Below are 15733 nucleotides of genomic sequence, written 5' to 3' on the forward strand. Positions count from 1 at the left end.
ACCACCTGGGTCTGAAGATCAAGGAATTTCCTCAGCCCTGAAGGACACAGCCATCTTCAGAAGGCCTTGGACTTGCTACAGTATTCGTGTGACAGGAGGATGATCAGTCACTCAGCGAGGCTGCATGTGAAGTAAAAAGGTTTGCGATAGCACTTATTTAACTCCACTTTCGTTGTCTGTACCCAGGTCACAACGTGAAGCAGCACCTACTGATCTCCCCACCGCCAGAACTGTGCTGCCATACCAGCGGTCGTGCAGGGAGGGGCATTTTCCTTCCCTCTCCCCGGGACAGAGGTGGGATGGACACATTCACGCCTCTCCCGTCTGTTGTATGCTCTGCCTGGGTTCTTCACTCTGCCTGTAGGCAATTCACGGTTCAACCTAAATTCACCATGCATTTAACAGGTACAAATATTCCACTGAGTTTAGAATTCTTGCAGGAGCATCCAGCTCCACTGCAATATGCGTTTAATTCCTGAGTCATTAGGAACAATTTGCATAACAATGGATGTCCTAGCAGTTAAAGGAGCCACCAAAAACAATTCTCTCGAGACCGTTTTTTATGCACCTGGAGCTTTTGCAATTATTTTTTGGAATAACAAGGTGTTTAAAAATAACTCCAAGCTTTTACACCGTGCTTGCCTGTGACAGAGATCTGCTCCCTGCTGGTGGCTTGCTAACAGGCAAGGCAGGGAGGACTGCCACTGCAGGTATCAGCAACACAGCTGAATCTGAGAGCCAAGCAGCAGCAGCGTTGTCCCTTGATCTGTTGCAAGGTCTTGGAATTTCCTTTTTGCCTTGAATTCTGGCATCTGGTGTTCAGCAGTGCCCTCTTTAGAGAAGTACAGCATTTTTGCAACCTGTCTTTAGCTAGAACAAGGGTATGGATTAGTAGAATTGATTCGGATGTAGGCATTCTACTCAGGAAGGACAAAAACCCAACATTTCTTAACTGCACTAGATTTATCATATTTCAGAAAGCAGATCACTTGGATAACACATCCTCAGAAATGCTTTGAAATTGCTTCAAGGGAGAATACAGCCTCTTCCTAATCTCCTATGCCTCTAAGCGCTTGCGTTTGGTGACCCTTGCCCTCTCCCTTCAGTTATGTGCATCTAATTTTCATATCCTGTTTTATTCTTCCTGCATAAGCACAGCCCCCTCCTGGGCTGAACAGCGCTTCCCAGAGCTCCTGCAGCATGATTTAGGTGGATGCTAAGGAGCCTTGGGAAGATGTAGAGAAATAACATGATCTTGCACACCTGCTGTAACGCCACAACTCAGTGCCTGCTGTGCCGGCAGCGTGGTCTCATTTATTTATATTGTGGTGGGAGCAAGAGACCTTTGGAAAGATTGTAAATAGCTGGTAAGGGAGAAGATGGAAGTTATTATGGAGTGCAGGTCATAGAGTATTATAATGAAGCATAAGTTCTGTTTAATTTGTTTGCTGAGGTTTGGTTGTCTTTGAATACTTCTGTCCTGCTTTAGGGCACTCCAAGGACTGTGTTTTTGCGGGTGATGAATGTAAAGGAGCTGGGATATTGGTTGTCTTTCCTTTGCCTTCTCTTGCCAAAAACGTTGAAATCTGGCAAACCTTTGGAAAATAAATGAGAAAAGGGCCTTAAGCAAGGTTGCTCACTGTTCCCTAATAATTGGGCTGGTGCTTGAAGCTTTAACTATATCACAATCAAGTAACGGCTGTATTTGTGGCCTTTGTGCAGGATGCTGGAACTCCTGCTGCAGGTGATCTGGGAGCACCTGAATAGACGAGGAGGAATCCTGCGGCCAGAGCTGTGCAGGTGAGCTCTCCCTTGTCGGGTCCCTGGGAGGCGGTTACATCCCTTCACTGCTGCTTCCTTCAGTGCTGCAGAGCCTCCTGTTCCCCCCAGGGCTACGCTCTGGCAAGGGCACCGGGGCTAAGCTGGTGGAAGGAGTGGGGAAAGCCTAGGGCAAAACCAGGAGAGCAGACGGGTGAAGGCCTGGCGTAGTGACCAGCTGGGTGACAGCGAACATGTGGCGCTGATCAGCTGTTCCGTGGTAGGTACACTGCAGCAGAGGGCACCAGAAAGCAAGAAAAACGCTGCTCTGTGCTAACGGCCTGTGAAATACTAATGGCTCCGTGGCTTACCAAGGTGAAGGTTCAGGGACTGGCTTTGTGCTTCCTGCTGGAAGGAACGATGAAGGAAGTCTGTCAGTCCTCTTGTTTGACTTCACCTTCCTGTAACCAGCAGGCAGCGTAACCGCAACGAGCTCCCAGCCTCCCGGCCCAAAGCTGCACCAGGACTGCGGCTCTGCCATTGCTCCAGGGGGTGACCCCTTCCCTCGGGGCTGTGGCATGGTGGCATCTTGTGGCCTTCTGGAAGGCTTGGGCGTGCCTTGAGCCTGGGCAGCGCACACCTGTGTGTGTTGTATCTGTGTGTGTTACACCCGTGTGTGTCACCTGCATCCCGCAGGGAGCCTCCAGCCCCTTCCCTCGGCTGCTCCCTGGTGCCGGGGGCCGCTGCCTCGGCCCCTTCCCCTCAGGGAAGCGCTGCAGGCCGGCCCCGAGCCCTCAGCCGCGCTCCCGCCCCGGTCCCGGCCCCGGTGGAGGCTCGGGGCCCCGCCGGGCCTGCCCCAGCCCCAGGGCAGAGCCCCCAGGCCCGGCCGGGCCCGGCCCCGCGGTGCCCGCTGGAGGCCGCGGCCGTGAGGGGGCCGTGAGGGGGCCGTGGCGGCGGCTCCCCCCCGGCTCCCCCCGGCCCCGTCCCGCCCCGTCCCGCCCCGGCCGGCGGCGGGGCGTGCCCGGCGGTGGCCATATTGGAGCCATTCCGCCGCAGCCACCCGCGGCGGGCACAGCCGCCACAGCCCCGGCCATGGCCGCCACCGAGCTGGAGCGCTTCTCGGTGAGCCGGGCCGTGAGGGGCCGGGGGCCGCCACACGGCGCTGGGGGGCGGGGGCGGGGGGGAACGGGAGGAGGCCGGGGGCTGCTCGCCGGGGCCGGGCAGCTGGGAGCGGGGCCGCCGTGGGGATCCCGGCCGCCCTCCGCCGGGGTCTGGGCTCCCCGGTGCTGCGGCTCCTTGGGGCGGGCCGGCAGCTCCCGGCTCTCGGTGTCCCCGCGGTGCTGCGGCACCGCTGGCTCCGGGTCCCGGGCACGGGCAGGTCGCCGCCGCCGCCTCTCTGTCGGTGAGCTGCTCCTTGCCGAGCTTCTCCAAGCCCCGCTTCGTTTCGCTGAGTCCTGGCCCTAAAGTTTCCGGCTCGGGGATGGATCCGCGGGGCTGTGAGCGACTGAGAAGTCGCGGAGCGGGAAGTCGGTTGCGGGCGCGGGTCGGGGAGAGCCTCTGCTGCCAGCCCCCGGGCAGGGGGATGGAGGCGAGCCCCCGGCAGGGCACGGAGGCACCGTAACCGTGCCCTCCGGTGCAGCCCTTTCTGCGCCTGTGTCGCATGTAACCGCTGCTGCTGCGAGCCCGCTGTGCCAGCTGGTGCCCGCTCGGCTTTTCTGAGGTGCTCCTGGAGCCCAAACGCTGCCGAGCCTGGGAGAAAATTGAATTTAATCGCGGATTCTTTGGTGTGGGTACGGCGCTGCTTGGTGTGCTTACGTCAATGCTCTGTCACTTTTTTTCTCTTTTAACTAAAAGTTCCCGAAGATGCTTGGCTCCCATCTGAGCACCAAAGTGAAATGGCTGCACTCCAGCGTGAATTCAGTGCCCGGCTCCATTAGGAGAAAATCTGCTTACTTTGTGCAGGGAGCTGGGGTGGGTTTATAGGGATCTGCAGGCTGAGCAGCTCCCTGCTGATCTCTGCCTTTGGACTCGTTTGCCCTTCTGCCCGGAACCCTGGACCTAGCAGAAGCAGGGAGAGCAGCATCTTGTTCCCATTTGATGTAGGGCAGAGGGCTGTCCCAGCTGCTCCCTTTCCTTCATCCTCTGTGCACATCTCGGCGCTGCTGCTGCCCCAGCAGGCTCGTGGAAGCCTCGGGATGAAGGTGTCCCGAGCTGTTCGTTCTGTAGGGCTTACAGCTTTCTGGGTGTCACTTCATGGCGCTGTGCCTCTGTTTCCTGAGCGTAAAGCCTGAATGGGAATGGTTTGCTACTGCCAAGAACCGATGATAAATTCATTTATTTTTACCAGCTGTTTGTATCTGCAGTGGGAAATAATGTTGAAAAAGCCTCCGAAGGAGGATTTTGGTGTACGATAATTCAGGCTATTCAGATTGGTGAAGCTATTTTAAGTGTCCAGCTGACACTGACATCCTGGAATGTAGTGACCCTTAGGTTTGGATAATGTGTTTTGAAAACTCCCCAGATGCACGCTGCCCTTGTGCAGTCCTCCAGAATGCCTCTGTCTCCAGCACAATAAAGTTCCCTTGAAGTGCTGCTGTTGGAAATGACCAACAAAAGCAAATGAAAGGAAGCTCGCCTATAGAAAGCTGCCTCAGAGGCAGCAGAATCGCACCAGCGGTGCTCAGGACAGCCTTTGTTTTCGCGAATGTCCTGCTTGTAAGAGAGGTCAGCTCCGGCCCCTGGAGGCTGAAGTTTTCTGCTGGTTTGCCCCAAGAACGTGACTCACCGTTGCCGTGGTCGGGGCTCGGTCTGCAGGCATCGGTTCTACGTACCTGATTGTCTTCCTTGCAGTCTTCTCCTCACGCTCCGACTCACTAACAGCCCACTTTAAACAGAAAGTAACGACTTCATGTGATCTGGGCTGTGTGTATGGGAGTTTGGGTCAGTTATGAAACGCTTTATTTATCGTCAAGCTCAGACCTTCTCCGTTGCCTCTTCTGGACAGAACTGAGCTAGCACACGTGGCTGCTGGAGCGGGCGCTGGCAGGATTAGCAAGGAAGTCGGTACATGGAGCGGGTAACAGCCCAGCCACCCTGGGCGAGTGGAAGCCAAAAAGCACGTGAGGTACATCAGGGAACGGCAGGAGCACTGAAGAAGTGAGGGAAAAGCAACCGAAGGTGCATAGGAGAATAAATGGGACGAGATGTGAGACCCAGACTGTGAGATGGTTTTGCTGTTGCGAAGCTTTCGCAACCCCCCAAATCTGTTGGTTTGTGTTTTCAAGTAGAGCCCGTCGCTGCCCTGAACCGGTCCCGTAATGGCCTGAATGAAATGTCGGGCTGGGAGGCGCAGCCGCGTGCTCTCAGACGCAGGGACGTGAGGAGGAGCGGGTGGGCTCAGCCTCCACGTTGGGCTGAGATAAGTTTAACGTGATGCGTTTTGAAGATGTCACGGCCGATCGGTGTGCGTGCCGTGACTTTGTGCACGGACGAGGGCTTTGTGACCGCCCATGCCCGGTGAAGAGGGCCCGGGATGCGCGCACGCAGCCGGGGGCGAGCTGTGGTCACGGGGCGGGTGCGTTCCTGCCGCCCCGAGGTTCCTTCACGTTGCTGTCAGTCGCTTGGCTTTTATCGGCCGCTTTACCGAGAAGCGTTAATTCATAGCAGGTCTTGTCAGAAAAACCACTGCTTTGCACAGAGGGGAGATGAATAACGTCTTCCTCACCGGAAAGACAATGAGATTTGTTTCTTGCAGCAAGCTGTCGAGCAGCTCGGGGACTGTGTGGCAGCTACAGGTGAGCGTTACCTGCTGGAGAAGCCGATTTACACCCCTGCCTCGTGTCCTGCTCTGGCTTTGTGGAGGGAGGGGAAGCTCTGAGCTGCCCAAATTGTGGTAAACTTCATGCATTGCTGCCGCTGCTGTTTCCTGTAAGCTCCTGTTTTCTCTTACTGGCTGCAAGGCTTAAACCCCTCCAGTGCGCGAGGGGTCAGCGGTACGTGAAGGACGGGTGTGAGGAGCGGGCTGAGGACAGCTCTGTGTGCTGTGGCCGTGGCAGGGTGGTTGCCAGAAGCCTTGTGGCTGCTGGCCCTAAACATAGGCGTACATCTTCTTTTAATCAAGCTCTTGAGGGAAATGCTTCTGTGACTCAGTTCCAGTGGAAATTGGGGTTTGCTTGGATTTGGGCATTCCCCCCTCCTTGCTTTTAGCCCGGCCACTGGCACCATTTGGAAGTTCCAGAGTTAAATTTCCTGTGTATGTTTGTTTATTTTTTTTCCCCCAGTTATTTCACCTTTAGCTCTATGAAGGGTTTTCCCTGGGAAAAATCCAGGTGCTCCCCCATGCAGCGCTGAACAGAAGCGACAGATTTTTCCCCGAGCTGCTGACGTGCGCCAGGAAGCGAGCCCAGCGGGAGCAGCCCTCTCCCTCCGTGCCCTGGCCGGCTCTTCTGCCTGCAGCGGGAGCTTTTTTGGGAAGGAGGGATGGGGAAACGGGCTTCCATTGGAGCAGGCGAATTGGTGGTTGCCTCTCCAATCCCTGCAGTCCCTCCCCGGGAGGCTCGCCTCTGCTTCTGCAGGAAGCCAGCCCTGACTGCTGCGACCGCAGGCCCAATTAGCTCAACCACAGCCCGCTGCAGCTAAACGCGTATTTTGAGGCTATGTGCTGGGAACAAATGTTGCCCAGAAGAAGATTTTTATAGTTTTTCCCTCCCCGCTGTGGTGCTGTTGGTGAATCCGGAGCATCCCTTCCTCTTGCAGAGGAGATGCAACATGTTGTTCTGCGTGGGAGCTGCGGAGCTGCTCTGAACCGCTCGTAATCGCAGCGAGCGCCGAGGCAGTGGGTGGAAGGACGTGAGCTGGCAAATGCCGGGGCCGCGTGTGCCCTCTGCGTCGGCAAAACAAACGAAAGCCCGAAGAATAACTCTTTCAGGAGGCCGGCACGGCGTCAGGACTCGTCGTCAGTGCTGTGGTGGCAGCTGTCAGCCAGTCCCCAGCGCTGCTGGAAGGCCACAAGCTGCCTAAATATTATCTTCTGTAGGAGAATGCCAGCGCTGTCGCCAGCTGCAGGGAGGGACGCAGCCCCGTCTCCGAGTGCCCCCGCTGTCCCCGCTCCGCTCGAGGCACCAGAGGCAGCGCCCGGTGCCCTCGGTGTTTGTCCGTCCGCAGGAGCGGCTGCCGTGCCCCTCTCCTTCCCGTGCTGCTTTGGCTTGGAGGCTGGGAGGGGAAGAAATGGCGTGATGCTGATGTGGCTTCTCCCGGGTTGTGCAACGAAGCGGTGGAATTTGGGAGGCCACGGGGCTGAGGGAGAAGCTCAGGGCGCTTCCACCCCGCCCGTGCAGGGTGGGGGTGTGCTCAGGAGATTAGCTTCGGTTACCAGCACCTGTCCTCGGCACCTTCCAGGCTGTGGGTGGGAGAAGCTGCCCTGCTGGTTTCAGGTCAGTTGCGGTCCTCAGAAATAACCCTGTCCTGTCCCGAACTTGTGATGAGCTGACGCCCAGCCTGCCTGTTCCTCGCTTCTGCCACGTACGTGGGGCTGCAGCGCGCTCCCAGGTTCGTACCTGAAGCTCGGCGCTCAAATATTCAGGGATCGTAAAAGTGCCGGAGGGGGACTCAAATATTCAGGGAACGTAAAAGTCCCAGAGCAGCCCAAGTGAGAAGAACGATCCCAAAGTCCAGGGCTGCTCCTCCTCGGTCATGCTTTCCTTCCGGAGCCTCTCCCCTGGTGCAAGCGGCCTCGCCTCTGGCACGTGGCGTTTGGGTGCCAAAGTGGAGCCAGGCGGGGAGTCGGCACCCCCCGGAGCGGTGTGCCGGGGGGATTTCGGGGGGCTGGGGGCGGGTCGTGCCTGGGAGGGCTCCTCAGGTACCTCCCTGGGCATCGCCCTCGGCCTGCGGCTGGCCGGGGCCCGTGGGGTCGGGTTTGGAGGCACCGCTTTGTTTAGATGCGCGGATTCCTTTGGGAAGCCAAGAAGCATCCGTCTCCCACACATGCGAAATTCCTGAGATGTCAAACAGCTCGAGAGAGGTTCCCGTGGAGCACCCTGCCGCAGGGCCAGCACCCAGCTCTTGCTCTCTCTGCCTCGCGCAGCCCCGAAACCGGAGCGCGGCGGGGAGCCGCGAGGCGAGAGCGCCCGTGCTGGATCCCTGCTGGGGCTTTGGGGCTGCTGCCTGAGGCGCTGCCCCCAGCCTGTGCCACCTCCGCGCTACGAGCGTGAGGAAACAACGTGGGGAATGTCTCCGGAGTCCTCGGGAGGCAGGGAGCGTGCCCGTCAGTTCCTGCTGCAGCCGGGGCCGGGACACGTCCCGCGGCTTTCGGGCAGGCTGCGCCGTGCAGGGGCGCTCTCCTTCCCCTGCCTCTGCAGCGGAGGTGTCCCAGCACCCGTCGGGGAACACAGGTTGTGCCGGGGTTTCGCAGAGACTGAATAGCCCCTTCGGCCTGTCTGAATCCATGTACAAGCCTATCCATGTGCGTTTTTCAGGTAAAGGTTTTCTTTTCTTTTTTCTTTTTCCGTGGCCTCGAGTCTTCGGATGAAAGGTGTTCTGTGCTAGCGCACCGGGAAGCTTCCCGGAGGCCGTGTTAATCGGCTGCCCAGCAGGCGGCTCGTTGACGCGGTGGCTGTGGTTTAGCTCGGAGCTGCGTGCCCGTGGGATGTAAAACTTGTCTTCCTGCTGTCTTCCAGGCCGTGTCCCGACAGAGACTTGCCCAGCGGCTGGGAGTGCTGCTTGGGAGCTGCAGCAGGGTGGTAGCATGAGGCAAACGGGGGGGGAAAAGGAGACAGTGGTGACCCCAGCTCTTGGGTTCCCATTAGAACATCCCTATTCCTTTGTCTAAAAATATAAAAAATAGCTGTTTTGCTTTTTTTTTTTTGTAATCGGGCAATAAGTTCTGGAGATGTATGTGGGAATTAGGCATGTTTATTTTCAGTGGTAACTAAAACAAATCATCACGGTGGCTGATATCCAGCACGGCTTGTTCAGCAGCTGGGCAATTACACGGTGGGGATCCGGACCCTTTTCTCCTTGTTAACACCCCCCTAAAATGGCCCCAAACCTTTTCCATGGCACTTTGTTGGGGCAGGTGCTCATTTTCCCTCTTGGCTTTGTCCCACCTGTGTTCGCGTTTCCCCGGGTGGAACCAGGAAAGGCATCCGCTCCTCTTCCTCGCGGTCACAAGGAAATGACCACGAGCTGGGAGCGCCTCTGGTGGGCATGGGGAAGTCTCCCGGTGGATAAGGGGATGGGATTAGCCTGCTGTCAGGCCTGGCTGATGGTGAAGTTCCATGAAATCAGAAGCCTGAGCACACTGGGAACAGATAACTTCAAAAAGAAAGGAGCTGGGGCAGCGTGATGTGTTCTGTTTGTCTACATTTGGGGTCCTTTGTAAACAGGCCGGAGGCAAAGCTGGGTTTGTGTCCTGGGCTCGGCTTGGCTTTGAATGGCTCGGGGGGGGGCTGGAATTCTCAGGCTGCCGAAAAGCTGAACTTTCTCATCCTTTGAGGTCATTCTGGAGGAAATGTCTCTCATTTTTCGTCCCATAGTCTCGGCTTTAACCAGCTTTCCTCATTCTCAGAGGCTGTGTTCATGTTTGCAAACCACCGCGTGCATAATGCCCGCAAAGCCTGTGTGGCTCCTTTGTGAGCTCTCACCCAGGGCTTCTGCGACAGGGCAAAATGCAGGTTGAATCCTTCCTTCCTTAAGAAAGCCCTCCCAATAAATGAATTACTTCACAGATGTTTTGGGGAAACGGTTAAAAAACAGGCTATGGGAAGGAAACGTGTGGGATTTTGCTTTTGGTAGAAAAAACTCGAGAGAGGAATTTCAGCCAGCAGCAGTCAGTTTGTTTGCAGAGGATTGCCGCTGATGTTGCCTTCACAGGTTGTGGCTGTGTCGTCTCGGGTGGTGGTGTGGAAGGCAAAGCGAGGAGCTGTACGCTGCCTTCAGAGCGAGCTCTGGAATCAGAGCCGGGGTGTTAGGGCTGTGCCAAGTCGCGTGGCTCTGTAGCCGGGGGGGGGACTTCTGCTTCGCTTTTGGAAGGAAGGCGAGGCCGAAGGCAGTGCCTGCAGCTGGGCTGGCTGCTCTCAGGCGCCGAAGGGAGCACCGTTACCTGGCTGGCTGCTGCCATCGGGGCGAGGTGTGCCGTGGACATCGAGGCTCCCGTCTGGCACCAGGAGCTTGGGTACAGGAGAGGAGTCGAGGAGCTTGCCCGAGGAGTGCTTTCCTTAGAGAAGGAATTCTGCTTTCCGCTTTGGATTCCTCCCTGCCTTCACGTGGGTAGGTGACCACGGCGTGCTCAGCACGCTGCGTGTCTCCATGCACAGCGGTGCCTGTTCTGCCCCGAGGCCAGCCCAGGACAGACAGGGTTCTTTGAAACACCGACCCTGCTCCGGGGTGTGTGTGGTGGTGGTTGCTTGTTTTGTGTTCCCCAGGATGCCGAGTACTGCTGCTCACGCTGCCCTCCCTGCTCTCAGGGCTCGTGCATCTCCCCTGGGAGAGAGAAGGGGACCAAAAGCTTGCAAGAAACGCATCGCGTCGGGCAGGGTAACCTTGAGTCAGCCCTGAGGGGAGAGCCTCGGCTTCTGAGCCCCCTGTCTCTGTGCCGTCGAGTGGCTGCCGCTTGATGGGGCACGTCGTGGTGGTGGCTCCGTATCTGGGTTCTCCAGTGAGGTTTTTTGCCCGCCTGGAGTGCAGCTGGGAGGAACGCGAATAAAGGCTCGAGTGTCTGGGAAAATTCTTGGCATTCCTAGCGGAGCGGCTTGAAGGGGGGCTGGCGATTGTTTTCCTCAGCGTGAGGTTTCCACTGGGGGACTGCGCCGCGGGCTGGGAGCTCCGAGACTGCCTGCAGCCGTGTGCCCGCGCAGGGGTGGGTGTGCTGCGGTGTGCGGGGCCTTGGGAAGGAGCAGGGCGGGAAGGTCCCTGGGGTTTCCCTTCCACCGATGGAGCGTCAGGCATCACGGTGTCACGGCTTAAGATTCTTTGTGGCCGCCACAGCGAGGAAAACACTATTGCCCTCCCTGCGCAGACCCAGCGAAGGCAGAGCTGCCCACACCATCCGAAGAGCGTCCCGTCTGGCCGGCAGGATGGACTGGAGTGGAAGGTAGCAGAGCAACTCAGCCCCAGCAGGCTGCGGTTGTAAGACAAGTGGTAAATCAGCATAATAAATCAGCGTAAGCTCCCCATCTGAAGTTCTCTCCAGGTTTTTCTTCCTCCCATTTCCCTGGCTCCTTACAAAGTGCTCCACAAAGGGGATCTGGAATCTTAAGCACGTGCTTAAGGTCAGCTGAGAGCTGTCAGGCTCGAGTCAGGCGCTTGCTCTCGGCAAATCTGCCTGAGATTGGTGGCCGTGGTGTGCAGCGAGTTAGCCGAGGAGGTGCCGAGGTCTCTGCTGATGAGCCCGGCTGCAGGCGTGCTCCCTTTCATCTCCAGCACCACGGGCACCCCCAGGCCACGCTTGCTGCACGTGCAAGGAAGATGGTGTTTAAACGTGTGATCTATTTTGAACGCCGCTAGCCCCGTAAAGGTGCTTTTCAAGCGTCAGGTGCGGTGTTACTGCCCCTCAGTGCTGAGCTTGGCCGAAGAAACAATTCCTTGGTGAAAACCCGGGTCCATGCGGCTGGGCCTGCGCTTGCTGCTGTCTGTTGGCTGGTGGCAGGCGCCTTCTGTTGAGGGAGCGTTTGGGGCTGGGCTGGGATCATGCGGAAGGGGTGGCTCGCCAGGTTTCTCCGCACTGCTCCCGAAACCGGGCTGAGCCCCAGGGAGCGCCTGCTGGGACGGAGGCGCTGGGCTTGGCTTCTGACGCTGTTTGCGCAGAGGCCTCGAGGCAAGTGCTGGGTGACTCGGTTCACTTGTGGCACGTGGGTAAAACCCCAGCGCCCCGTGAGGAATCTTGCGCTGAGGTGTGCTTGGGGAGGCCCCTCGGGCATCGCGCGGCTAGCCCTGCTGCGGGGTCCTGCTGGGGACCCTACACGCACGGGGCCGGAGGCAGAGCTGTCCCGGCTGGGCTCTGGGGGCAGCTCCACTCCCGGCGGGGCCAGGCTGTGCCAGCAGCTGCTCGGCTGCCCGCGTCGGTGAGGCCAGCCTGCTCCGCCCGGGTGTAACGAACAGCCAGAGCGCGGTCGGTTTCTGTGCTCGGCCGTAACCGAGACTCCCCGCATCAGGGCTCAGTAACGGCCCGGCTCCAGGACTCGGGAGACAAGGGAGCAGCATCCTACGAACCCCGCTGGAATTTGCATTAATCCTCCTGTTTCGTGCACTGCTGTGCCGGTGGGTCGTGGGCTAGGAAGCGAGGAGGGGAGCGTTGCTCCGAGCCCCCCAGAAGCCCCCAGCTGTGCTGGGCACCGGCTGCTGCGTCCTGCGGCAGGAGCCCTGCCCGGCACCCTGCGGCCGCGGAGCTGGGGGCTTGGAGCTTCCCTGCTCTTCCTCCTGCTGAGCCGAGGGGGGCTGCGAGCTGTCTGCTAGCGCCGCTTTATCTTCGTGTTTTGATTTGATCATAAATCAGAGGGGACAGGACCTGCGGGGGTGCCGGGGGGAGCATTTGGGAGCTCCCGGCTGCCTTTGGGCTGAAGCCCATCGCCCAGCATCAGCCCTTCTTATTTAGCAAAAAGGAAGAGGCCTGAGCTGCTTTGCCCTGGGAGATGTCAGCCGTCTATCTGTCTCGCTCGTGCTTTGTTGGGCTCCAGACATGGGCAGAGGCACCACAGGCACAGGAAGGTGCCGGGTTACTTTGTTCCTCGGGGTGAGAGCCAGGAGTTGCGCTCAGCTGGTGTTTTAGCTGACAAACACTGGAGGTTTTACTTTTCACTCCTGGTTTTCTGGAGCTGTTCACAAGCTGCTCGTACAGAGCCTGCTGTGGCAGGAGCTAGGATTTACAACTCCTTCCTGCCAAATTCTTACTTTAAAAAAAATAAATAGTTCTATCACCGTTTGTGACTGTGGTGTTCGCTTACACGTGTGCCTTCACCTGCTCCCGTCAGGTCAGAGCCCTGGGGGCTGCCTCAGGCAGCAAACACGAGCGCGTGGCCGCCGAAGAGCGCTTCTCCTTGAGGCTGTTTGAGAGGTGATGCTTCCCAATTTCCTTACTTAAAAAAAAAAGATTTTGTTTTTTGAACAGCCGATGTCAGAATGGCCTCTTGTGCCCAAGTTCCGGTCTGCTCCTGGCATGAAAGCGAGGAGAGCGAGGGCGGCACCTCCACGAGCAGGCGGCTTCGCCATGTGCCGAGCGAGCGGCTGGGCCCGGAGCCGGCGACATCCCCCGTGGATTGAGAATCCTAGAAGTGGGTCTCTGCTGGTTTCTCCACTGCCTCCTCTCGCCTCCCTTGCGGCGACGGGGCAGAAGGGGTTGTGCTCCAGGGATGTGGCTGGGGGCCGGCTGCCCGCGGCTCCGGGTAAAGCCCTGGGAGCTCCCGTCACGGGATCCGCTGGGGACTGGAAGCAGCGTTAGGGCTGCGGCGGCTGTTCGTGGTGGGAATCTTCGCTCAGAGCCATCCCGAGCCCTTAACTGCCATGCTGCAAAGCGACCACGCGGGCTTCAGGAGGCTCGGCTGCCCCTCGGTTGTCTGCAGCCCCAGGGTGGGCTCTGCCGCCCGGTCAGAAGCGGGAGAGCGACTCTCCTGGCTGCGGGACGAAGGATCTGGATCTCGTCGGGTGCCGTGGGGCCCGGTGTGAGCGGGCAGGGCAGGGCCGTGCCTCTGCTCGGCTCCTGCTGGGCTGAGCCCTCGCGGCTGTGCCACGTAACCCTTGTGCCGCGCAACCCGCCTGCTTCTGCCCTGGCCTCCTGCCCCTGCTGCGGGCCGGGGAGGTGAGCACGCGGCTGGCCTGGCCCTCAGCGAACGGGGAGAGGAAGCCCCGCTGGAATCCCGGCTTGTTTCACAACGCGTCAAAACAAAATCTCATGCTGCTGCCTGACCGCTGCCCTCGTTATTGCAGCGTTCGTGTTCCGGATCGATTGCGTACGCCCAGCCTGGCTGCATCTGCTGGCAGGAATTCAGTTCTGAGCGTGACCTTGCGGGTTTATTAGCAGGTGAGCCGTGTCCGGCTGTCCTGCAGCGGGGCTGGGCGAGCAGGAGCTGCCCGAAGGGGCCGGCGGGCCCGTCCCGGTGCTGCAGGAGGGGGCGGCGGGCGCTGCCGGGGCGGCTGGGCTCCGCTCCGCACCAGGCGGGCGCACCGCGCAGCTCCGCACAGGAAAACTGCTCGTGTTCCCAAGGCTGCCGAGCTCGTGCGCTTCGTGGGTTGGGTGGGAAGAACAAACGGAGAGAACCTTTTCCGTTTTTCTTTTCCTCGGCCCTGTTACTTTGCAGTCGCTGCTGCCCTTTGCCCTAACGCAGCAGCACAGCGCCTCTGGAGCCCGAGCGACAGCCGGGCTGCGGGCAGAGCAAACGGGGTTTGGCTTCGGGATCGGCGGCACCTTGGGCTTGGTCCAGCTTGCTGTCGCTGCCTCCAGAAATAAAAGGAGGCCGTGCGCTTCAAGGTCACGGACAAAAACCCTTCCCCGAAGTCTGGCTCGTTGGTGTGGTGGCTCGGCGAGCCGGGGAGCCCGTTGGGGTGAGTGCACCCCTGTCCCGCAACGGCAGCAACCAAACCCTGAAAAGAAGAGGCAAAGACGGGCTGTGCAGACGCGTTTGGGCTCTCTCCGGCCGAAGCGTGACCGAGTTTTCAGTGCGGCCGTGCCTTGCAGGAGCCTGCTTTAGGAGCTGGAGCGGCGCTGCCTGTTGCCTGGAAACCTTCCTGCGAGCCGCGGGCGCTCAGCGCCAGCAGAGCCGTCGGCAGGCAGCGTGGGCCTCCTTTCCAAAACGGCGTCGCAGGCTCCTGCTCTGTGCTGGGCTCTGCTTCTGTTTGTTGGCTGGAAGAAGCAGCAGCGGAGCGTGGCAGTCGAACCGGGTGGTTCGCCCTGGAGCGGGCCGCTCGCCGTGGTGGCGCTCGGGGCAGAGCGGGGAGCGGGAGCCGAGGGAATGAGCTGGGTGCCCCGAGGAGCCTGCCGAGCTGCACAGTGGCTGCCTGTGCCTTGAGCCGGTCCCCTTAGGAAGGGGGGAAAAAAAAAAAAGAAGTCTCCAGTCCCTCTCCCAGCAGACACTTGCCCGTGTTGCCCTTCCTGCGGCTGGGCCCAGTCCCCGCGGAGCTGTCAGCCCGTAGCGTCGCATGCTGGGAGCTGAACGGCACAACTTGGAGGTTCCTGGGCCTACGGAGCCCTTCTCAATTCACGTAGCGTTTGCCTGAAGGCTTGGCCGCCTCGAAACCTCAAGTGAGACGTTCTCTCCCGCAGGAAGCCTTTAAACGATTGCCGTTTCCGCGCAGTTGGCGAGCGCATCGATCCTGCCGGGGTGGTGCGGCACCGCTCGCGGGAGGCCGCCCGCGGCCCAGCGGTGGCTGTCCAGGGAGTCCCGAGGGAGAGAGCTGGGCTAAAACCGTCTGAAAGCCGCTAACAAACGAAGCGGGAAGCCAGAAGGTTTGTGTGTCAGGCGCGGGAGCTGCTTCGGCTGTTCACAAGTGGTTCTTGTGATCTAAACAGCTTATTTTACGAAACCGAGAGATAAAGGAGGCTTTGACTGGAGATGTGGTTAAAAGGTTCCTGGTTTGTTTGGGAATCTCGTCGCAGACCCGGGGAGATGCACATCGCTTATTAGGTCACTTCTGCTTTCTTCTTGAATTAATTTAAAGTCTGCAAGCCAGCCGGGGCTCTCCTCGGGACGAGCTCTGCAGCCTCACACTCTGGGGCTGGGACATCGAGGCTGGGTTTGGCGGACAGACGGAAGAACTTGAGCCGAGCAAAGGACAGACGCGTCTTCCGTCCCCATCCTTCCCTGTCTGCGGGTGGTTAAGGTCCTTCTGCGGGGTGGTTGTGGCTGGGGCATCCCCCGAAACCGTCCCGGCGAAGCCCCGGGAACGAATTTGGTTCCTGGTGAAACAAACGTGAGCTGAGAGCAGCCTGAGCCGCGGTGGTGCCTGCCCTCCTGCCCGCAGCGGTGGCCCGCATGGCTGCGTTCCGTGT

The 15733-nt window shown here is 59.1% G+C and overlaps 1 protein-coding gene and 1 long non-coding RNA gene across 5 annotated transcripts in view; both read left to right on the top strand.

The window, feature by feature from the left end:
* The window catches only part of SEPTIN8 (septin 8), a 37520-nt gene continuing 21787 nt past the window's right edge, over positions 1–15733 (top strand). For 3 of the 4 annotated variants that reach the window (XM_080555378.1, XM_080555379.1, XM_080555380.1), the window contains exon 1: positions 2729–2880. In XM_080555378.1, the coding sequence (XP_080411504.1) occupies positions 2851–2880 (30 nt within the window). In that variant the 5' untranslated portion in view covers positions 2729–2850. Of the gene's footprint in view, positions 140–1722; positions 1801–2728; positions 2881–15733 lie in introns of those variants that run through there. The other variant, XM_080555381.1, reaches the window with a different exon arrangement.
* LOC308177719 lies at positions 7314–15661 on the top strand. Its single transcript, XR_013939359.1, has 2 exons — positions 7314–10612; positions 10741–15661. It is a non-coding gene; the product is annotated as an uncharacterized lncRNA (long non-coding RNA).

This window comes from Anser brachyrhynchus (assembly GCF_964034855.1).
Source record: "Anser brachyrhynchus genome assembly, chromosome: 14".
Classification (NCBI taxonomy): Eukaryota; Metazoa; Chordata; class Aves; order Anseriformes; family Anatidae; genus Anser; species Anser brachyrhynchus.